At 46.2% G+C, this 9369-nt stretch overlaps 1 protein-coding gene across 1 annotated transcript; it reads right to left on the reverse strand.

Moving 5' to 3' along the window:
* Positions 1 to 1113: 1113 nt before the first annotated feature.
* HMOX1 (heme oxygenase 1) lies at positions 1114 to 9068 on the reverse strand. The gene is given in 6 exon segments (XM_054032477.1): positions 1114 to 1851; positions 4022 to 4130; positions 4793 to 5284; positions 8431 to 8551; positions 8897 to 8963; positions 8966 to 9068. Coding segments are annotated over 6 exon segments (1014 nt in total). The 5' UTR covers positions 9054 to 9068; the 3' UTR covers positions 1114 to 1714.
* Between the last annotated feature and the right edge of the window lie 301 nt (positions 9069 to 9369).

A 9369-nucleotide genomic window follows, 5' to 3' on the forward strand; every position in this document is an offset into this window, starting at 1 on the left:
AGCTGGTCCCTCTTTCTCAGGAGGCCCCTCCCCAATTTTTATTCCCCACAAGACCTGCCTTCTAACTGCTGTTATTTGACCAGGATCTGGCAATTAGCAGACAGGTCACCTAGGAGTACACTGCCACGTGATCAGCAAGGGAACCAGAGCAGGCAGTGGCAGGGCAACAGGTGGACAGTAGGGACTGTCAGGTAGGAAGAGGGAGGGGACCTGCAGTGGAAAAGGGATGACCAAAGATTGTCATCACCTCTGTTTTATGTCACATCTGAAAGACAGCATCTTCTGCAAGTGCTTGTTTATAATAAGATCACAATGTGAAGTGATATAGCCTGCAACTATAATAGCTGCTAGCCAGATTTCAGTCAGTGGAAGGGGAAAGAGAATCCTTTGCATAATTGTTGCTGTAGCGATACTGGTTAGGGTGCTGTCTTTATCACCTCACTGAATAGGTCAGATCTGGTGACTAATAATTGGTCTTGCCTTGGTTGTTAGCTATGCTGGGTTGTGCGGTGATCTGCTTGCTGTCTCTTTTTGCTCTGCTCAGCATAATTAAAAGCCAGTCTGGTGTTATTGTCAGGAATTTAAACTTCTTGGTTTTAAAATGTACCTGTTTTTCTAATCCACGGTGAAGTTCTCAGCCAGGCACTGTGAATGGATTCATGATGGGCCAGGTCCTCATGAATGGTGTAAGTCAGCACAGGTCCACTGAACTGTACCAATTGACACCAGCTGAGTCTCAGGCCCAGGAAATATGGAGGGGCTTTGGGTCACCAACTATTTCCTTTAATGTCAGAGACATTTTATAATTAACAGTACCTTGCTCTTACATAGAGCTTTTCATCCATCAATCTCAAAGTGCTTTATGCAGATGGGTAAGTGTAGTTATCTCCATGGCATAGACAGGTTAAGAGACTTTCCTAAGGTCACACAATGAATTGGTGTCAGAGTTGGGAACAGAGCCCCGATCTGCTAACTCCCCATTCTGTGCCTCATCGTGTCAGTTTTCTGAGCATGCAGCCAGCCCTTCCCAAAGCATTAACAGAACCAGCAAAAGGCACCTCCTTCCTCCCCCAGACCAGATGAGGCACTAACCCCAGGAAACACACAGCAGAGTCATCTTATATTGAGGTTTATTGTTAATGTATAAATTATACAGACAGGACACAAGGACAACACTGTATTTTCAACAGCTGCATTCTGCTGTCTAAAAACAAAATTGATCTGAGTCATGATTGGGAAAATATGCTATAACGGGCTAATAGCGTCATATAAAACAGTCTATAATCAGAGGGGAACTTCATAACGCCACAGAAGCAATCGTTGCTGCGTCAGCCAGCTGTACGAAACACTGAGTGAACAAAGCACCAGAAACGCTTTTTTCCCAGGCAGCAGGGAAGCTACCAGACCTGTGCTTTACATCTGGGGCTCTTTGCAGGAACTGTCTGAAGCGGTGCCAGGTCCCAGCAATGCCTTTCACGACCTTTCTGATTCTGCCTCAGCTTTTTGGCCAAGTTCAGTCTGTGGGTTAAGAAATGCTCTCAACAGAGATCAGAGAGAATTCACACGAAGCCTTCAGAGTCCTCTGACTCCATTGGAAAAGTGTGAGTGGCACAGCCAAGATCAGAGTGTCCGGGTAGAGGGCAGGATGGATGGCATTAGGTGTGTTAGTTTGAGGAGGGAGCGGCAGGAGGGCAAGTCCTAGAGTCCCTTCTGTTCACATGGCAAACAAGCCCACAGCAACCGTTGTCACTAGGAAGCTGACGACAAGAATCCACCGTACCAGTGGAGTGCTAGGCAGCATGCCTGTGTGCTTCATCAATGTCTTTTCACCTTCTTTTACAGGAGCTGGTCCTAAAAATCAACAGAAATCAAATTTGTAAGAACAGGAATCAGGAAGGGTTTGCTTTTATGTTAGTTTTATATCAATCTCCAAAGATGCACTGATGTTATCCCTGGCACACTAAACTGTGGCCAAAGTGAGCAACCGCACAGGATAATGGTGGAGGGATACACCAGATGTAACCACAAGTGGGTGGGCTAGTGAGATACAAGGTCAGTAGTCAAGTGCCTTCAACCAGTTCAGAGGGGTAGGGTTTGTGGTGTAAATCCTCACATCCCTCCCAGGTGTGTGGTACAGTCTAATAACCCTCACTGCCCTGCAAGTGCACTCAATCTGTTTCCTCCAGGCCAGATGTGCAGGGTGGCCTCCCACTGCTGCAACGTAATGTGTTTTGGTTCCTTTTGCTTTTTGTAAATCTCAAGTTTACCACAATGCCAGGCTCCTGCTGCTTCCTAGGAGCAGCTTAGTGCGCTGTGTAGAGAAAGCCTGAGTGTTGGTTAAAACTTTCTTGGTGAAAAGACTTTCCTGGAGCACCTAAGATTATTTCATCTCCTCCCTGGCAAGCCCAGGGCCCGAACCTTTCAGACAGACAGTCTCCAGCCTTGTTTTCCCCAGCCAGTCTTCATTCCCTGGCCCTACTTCATGGCCCAATCTTGGCTCTGACTCACAAACCAGCCCTTACTCCCTCCGTACCCTGCCCCAGTCCACTCTCTTCCCTCTGGGGTCTGCATGAGGGCAGACTATACCAGGACTATATAAGGTTTGCTGAAGCAGGGCTCCTCTCTGTCAGAACTTAGCAGCTCTGCCAGCTGTCAAAAGAGCCTGCGTGAGAGTAATGGCTGCCCCCCAACCCTGGTTCAATACTCCCACATAGGGCCCTCCAACTCCTGGCAGTTGCAGAATGCAGGTAAGCACTTCAAAACATAAAAAAAACACTTAGGGTGGGATTTTCAAAAGGTCAACACTGAGTGCTTTGAGAGTGCCATAAAATTCCATAATGACAAAAGAGGCATTAAAAATGTTTCATGCCATTTCTATGAAAATTACCCCATGGTTGAATGTGTAGCAAGACCTACATACAAGGGTGAAATTGAGAGTAATGTTCCTAATGTTGAAATGAAGGTGGCCCAACTCAATACCATATGAAAGCGTTGCTTGCTTGCTAGTTTCAAAATTCGTAGGTTACAAGGAGAACTCTCAGATAAGTCACTTTCTCCAGTAGAAGTCTGGAAGCAACCTTTGCTACGGAATAGTTACTCTAACCCCGCAATAACGGCATGGTTTGCAATGGCTGGAGAGATCTTTGAACCTCACCATGTCATTCTTGCAATGGCAGCATCTTGTCAGTAGATGGAGCCATTTCAGCTCTAAAGTTAGACTAGAATTCTGATTGGGAAAGTAGCTGCCCTCGGATACTGCAGCTGCAAGATCTCAAGCCGGGCCCAGGGTGATACAAGTAGTTCTGACTTTGCTATATTTCATAGTAAGGAAATGCAGCGGGGACCACACAGCAGCACTATCCCAACACTCAGGAGAAAAAGAATTTTCTCTTTCTTTCCAGAAATATTCACTGACAGCAAGCACGAAAAGTTTCAGTCCAAAAGACAGGAGTTTGGGTAGGTCTTCATGTCAAGGGGGCTTATAATGCAAGTGCCTCCTCAGTCAGGACTGTAGCATCAATCATTACCGTGCTACACTGCGCCCAATCCTGCAGCCTTTACTCATGCAAGTAGTCTCAGTTGGGCCTAATTCTCCTATTGCTTACACCAGTAGATCTCCAGTGAAGCCGATGGAGTTATACTGGTGTAAAACCAGTGAGAGGAACAGGAGAATCAGGCCCATTAATTGTAAACCTTCCTAACAGTCAGTTTCCCCATGTGTGAAAGGGGGATGATGATAGCACTTTGAGACCTACTGGTGAAAAGCACCGTATAAAAGCTGCGTATTTTTATTTCTGCAGAGCTCACAAGATCCCACATGTTTCCGGCCTCCTTTGAAGCTCTCAGCAGGAGTTTCTCACACACACTTCTGCTACGCTAGCCAACACTAGTGGAGTGGAAATTGAGACACTCAAGGACAGCTGGAGCCAACTCCTCTTTCTCACCACTCAGCAAGGAAAGGTAAAGGGAATTAAAAGAAAAAAAAGGAAACTCTAAAAATTGGCTTTAGGAAGGTTCTTACCATGCTCATGTGCTCCGCTGGTGCCTCTTGTGCGAAGCTCTGGCTTCTGTTGTGCAGGGTGACCTTTCTCATGGCACTGGGACACCAATTTCTGTAGTTCATCAAACACCTTGAGAACAAGAAACACACACACACAATTACCGCATTACCTGGAATGCTGTCTTCTCTCCTCCCCTTCTTACTCCATAAGAGATTTTGGGAACTAGAGAAAGATATCTGGCTCAGCCACTAATCCTGTGCGTCTTTCCTTCTCCAGAAAGGAGTCTACCTTGAACTCCTCTATACTCCTTGCTTGTTTAATAGTATGAAGTGTGTGAAATGTTTTCCCGGGGCAATTCAATAGTAAGCTGTGCCCCAATGCTCATCCTCCAGATCCGAGAGAAAGCAGGGTGTGTGTGTGTTTGTATAGAAGAGAGTTGTAGGGGAGGGAGGGGATGTGTGGAAATACTAGGATAAAGGGATATGTGGACTCTGATTCCTGCCCCCAGAATAAACGCTCATGTTCAAACAAGAGCAGCAAAGGAAGAGCCTGCATTCAAATCCTGGAGAGGATCCATTGCCCAAAGGCAACAAAAGTTTTCTAGTATCCAGTCTCTTGGGAGGCTCATAAAAGCAACTTTCACATAGGAAAAGTTCAGTACAGCTCTCACTACTCCTGACAGCCCATAGCTTTCCTGCAGTTCATCAGTACAAACGCCACCATGCCTATGTTGAGATAGCAGCTGTACCTTAGGTGGGAGAGGCAGTGGGGAATGCAGGCTAGTTACTCACCTGTATATTCAGCAAGAATGCCCGCTTGGCTTCCTCCAAGACTCTCTTCTTGGTGGCTGGGTCCATCTCGATGGAGTTCATCCGGGAGCGGTACAGCTGCTTGAACTTTGTGGCATTGGACACCCCTTCAAAGGTGAAGAACTCCAGTCCTTCTCCTGTATTGGGTAGGTGGAGAGCTTTCTGGGCAATCTTCTTTAACACCTGCCCACCAGATAGGTCTCCCAGGTACCGAGTGTAGGCATGGGCCACCAGGAGCTCTGGTTCATGCTGGCCCACATAGTGGAGCCTATTCACATATTTCTGAGTGGACTCGGGACATGAGATCTCTTCCCTCCACAGTGGGCCATAGAAATACTCCAAGTCTTCTTGCAGGGCAGTCTTACGGTGCAGTTCAGCTGGGAAGTAAACGGGGATATAGGCCGGGTGATCCTTGTTACGCTCAATCTCCTCCTCCAGAGCAGAGTAGATGTAGTACAGAGAAGTCAGAACCATCTGCAGTAAAAGGGAAGGAATAAGTCAGCAACAGGGTCTCTCGCCTTCCAGCTTTAGGTTAATACAACATATCTGCATATATACACTGTATGTGTTGTACCATATCCCCAACTTCACCAAGACACAGAGGGGTAGCCGTGTTAGTCTGAATCTGTAAAAAGCAACAGAGGGTCCTGTGGCACCTTTAAGACTAACAGAAGTATTGGGAGCATAAGCTTTCGTGGGTAAGAACCTCACTTCTTCTCTTGCATCTGAAGAAGTGAGGTTCTTACCCACGAAAGCTTATGCTCCCAATACTTCTGTTAGTCTTAAAGGTGCCACAGGACCCTCTGTTGCTTTTCACCAAAAACAGCGTCCTTCACCTTGGGATCATAGAAATTAGAGTGTGAAGAATCCTATTAGGTCACATCTAGTCTATTCCCACACACATACACCGCTCCCCATACAGGAATGATTCCCAAAAGGTACATTCTCAAGTGCACTGTTCAGTTCTGGCTGTCTCAAGAGATTGGGGATCCTATCCCTTTCCTAGGTCTTGACAGAACCTTTTTACTTTATGATCTGTTCATCCAATGGGCAGACCTCTGCTCAGACACCACAGATGTTGGAACTGCAGCCTCTGTCCCTTCAAGATCAGTAAGTAGGGTGGCCACTTTCCTTTCACTTTGGCTGCCTCAAGGAGACTAGATAGGAATATCTTTTCAGAGACATTCAGCTAGTAATCCTCAAAAAACACCCACCCACTAAAGCAGCCAAGGTCACTGCTGGCATAAAAAAGAGGACAGGAAACACAGTCAGGCTACATCTACACTAGAAACTTCAAAGTGCTGCTGCAGGAGCGCTCCCACAGCAGCATTTTGAAGTGTGAGCGTGGTCACGCATGAGCGCTGGGAGAGAGCTCTCCCAGTGCTCCTGGGAATCCACCTCCACGAGGGGAATAGCTCCGAGCGCTCGGAGCCTGGCCATACTAGCACTTTAAAGCGCTCAAACTTGCTACGCTCGGGGGGTGATTTTTCAAACTCCTGAGCCAGCAAATTAGAGTGCTATAAAATGTAAGTGTAGACAAGCCCTGAAAAGGGACTTTGTGAAAAGATCATTGGGAGGTTGTGTGTTTGTTGTGTCTCTATTGCCATATCACATTTTCTTCTCTTACAAGATGCTTTTTCTAACTGCCAGTGCTTCAAACTGGGGTTTGACAGTTAAACTGGGCTCTTTCCTTCTTGTGCATCATCACCAGAAGATTCTGCTGCTCAAATGCTGCCTTCGCTAACACATGTACAATCGCATTGTCTTGACAATCAGGGTGCTCACGGGTAACTACGGGCAGAATCTGAAGGCAATGTGATATAGATGGCTCAGGCTTGGTTAAAAATTCTGCTGCGGATACAAAAACCAAAAGAAGAAACCAATTCACGCTCCCTGATCTGTGTTGTTTCTACAGGGCTGACTGCAATAAATAGTAATCATTCCTACATTCGCCACTACAATCAGCAGCTATTTCTACATAGTCATCTATATATTACAGGGAAGTTAGCAACAGAAATAAAAAGGATTTTAAACATTGACCCCATTAGCCAAATTCCTGGAAAGGTCTGGTAACAGCCTAAGGAAGCTTGGTTACAAAATCGAGGAAAATTGCATGACAAGTTAAGAAAACTTAACTAGAATAGTTGATATTTTCAAAGCTAACTAGAGGCTTTAGTGGAAGTTGTGTGGCTAAATCCTCCACTTGATTTTGAAAATCTCAGCCCGTCGGCATTACATTTTGGAGCCCATAGTCACTTCTGACTCTCCCTGACAACAGATCACTATCCTCTCATAAACTGTCCTGAATCCCTTGGTCTCAGAGAAATGACTTGTGGGGGAAAGGGGGTGTTACTGCTACCCCACTTTGAAGTTCATTGCCTAGCTAATGCCACATCCTCATTTGCAGGAGTTCAGCACTGCAGTTAGTTTCAGAAACTGGTGGATGATTGACTCATACTAGATCAAATTAACAGCTGTGGCATGACAATCCATGTGTCACATCTTCAAGGCCCTCAGGAATTTCTAGCTCACTTAGCTCTCCTGTTTTTCCTTGTGGCTTTGTTTATTATGTGATTCAGCTGTCCGGAACCCCATTATCTCTCCAGGGTTACACCTAGATATTGTATGATCATTAGGTGGAGGGATAGCTCAGTGGTTTGAGCATTGGCCTGCTAAACCCAGGGTTATAAGTTTAATCCTTGAGGGGGCCACTTAGGGATCTGGGCAAAATAAGTACTTGGTCCTGCTAGTGAAGGCAGGGGGCTGGACTCAATGACCTTTCAAAAGGTCCCTTCCAGTTCTAGGAGATAGGATATCTCCATTTATTTATTTTAATTTAGAAATCAGAGTTACATGTAACTGGTCCTGCTTGAGCTGAGCAAAAAGGGCTCCACAAGGTAATTAGCATTTATTCATTCATTCAACTGGAACAATGATTAGCTCCTGCATATTTGTGAGAGACACTGTTTGCTCAAATCCATGAACTGTATAGTCGTATCCTCCTTGGTCCAGTGCTAAACCAAATGATAATTCTAATATTACAGAGGAAACAACTAGGAACCTTCAGAACCAGAGACAATTCCACTGCCTGTCAGACCTCACTTTTAGGAAATGACTGCCAATATCCAGACTGAATTTTCCTTGTCTCTTTCCTGCTGTTACTTCCACGTATACCCACTTAGATCATTCTAAATAATTCTTCCCCCTCCTTGGTGATTTTAAACCCTTCATATGCTTGTACACAGTATATTTCCATCAATCATCATTTGACTAGAAGCAAACACATGGGCGTTGGATTGATTTGTGAGGAAAGATTAAAGCAATTTCTTCAGCCCTTTCATGCAGCCTCAGCAAAGCTAGGCACACCCCTGCTAAGTGTAGCTTCACTCCCCACCCAGAAATGCACAGCTCTGCACCACATTCTGCAACAGGAGTTTGCAAGACATTGAGAGAACCCTGAAATTACTTGGAGCTAGATGCTGGCATGATGAGTGACACAATGATGCTATGTTGTCATGACCCAAAGATTTTCCCATTCAGGAGCCCTGACTTGACTGTTCTGAATTAGACACGAGATGTTCCCTAGAGCCCAGTTTTCCCCTTCAGCACTGCAGGGCTACCTTAAACTCCTGGAGTGACACCTGCCCCCTCTGGAAATTCTTCATAAATTCTGTGCTCTCTGCCTGCTCATGCACCTCTTTGGTGGCTTCCTTCAGGGCTTCTGATAGGTCTCCAGGCATGCTGGGAAAGCAGAGGGAAAAAACATCAGTGTCAGAAGCATCTCATCACCCCCTCCAAAATGAAAGCTAGCTCTTTCCCAACGAGTGGGGTGGGGAGAAAAAGCATCCCAAGGTGGTGAGGGCGGGAGTGGGAAAGAGAAGGAGCATCAGCATCCCAAATTCTGCCAGGAGAGGGGGAAGAGATTGTCAATAGAAAGGAGGAGGAAGGGAAAAGGATCCTCCCATTCCCAGTAAAGTAGAGGTGGAGAGCAGCAACCCAAATCCCAGCCCAAAGAGTGAGGGGGGGGGGGAAGAAATGCCATGCCTTTCTATGGTAATTTCCCTTGAATTGTAGCCCTGCTCTCACCTTTCAGAGCTGTGTGTCTTGGAGCCTTCCATTTCTCTTTTCTTTCCTTGCTTCTCTTTTTCGCTTTTCTGTGGTCTTCCTCTCGCCTTCTCCGCTTTGTCCTCTTTTCTCTCAGGGCTCTGGGAAGCTTCGGAGTTAAGCAGCTCTTCTTCTGCATCCTGCTTTATACTAGGCTCAGATCACGTGAGCAGCCAAACAGCTGACCCTGGTGTAAATGTTGCAACATACACTTTCCTCACTGCCCGCCCTCCCTCCCCTCTCCCCTGGGAGGGAGGAGTCTCCTGACCAGTCTTAACAATGAAGCTCAACAACAGGATGTTGAAAGATTTCTCCTTAGAGAAGGCTGGGCATCTTGCCCAGGCTCGTTAACCCTTTTTCTGCCCAGCTGGTAGCACTGAGAACTAAGACGCTCCAGTGTGGATGCTTGGGAGGATTCACTAATGCTTAAGGGGGTCACACTGGGAAATTAATTC

Source organism: Malaclemys terrapin, chromosome 1 (genome assembly GCF_027887155.1).
Source record: "Malaclemys terrapin pileata isolate rMalTer1 chromosome 1, rMalTer1.hap1, whole genome shotgun sequence".
NCBI lineage: Eukaryota > Metazoa > Chordata > Testudines > Emydidae > Malaclemys > Malaclemys terrapin.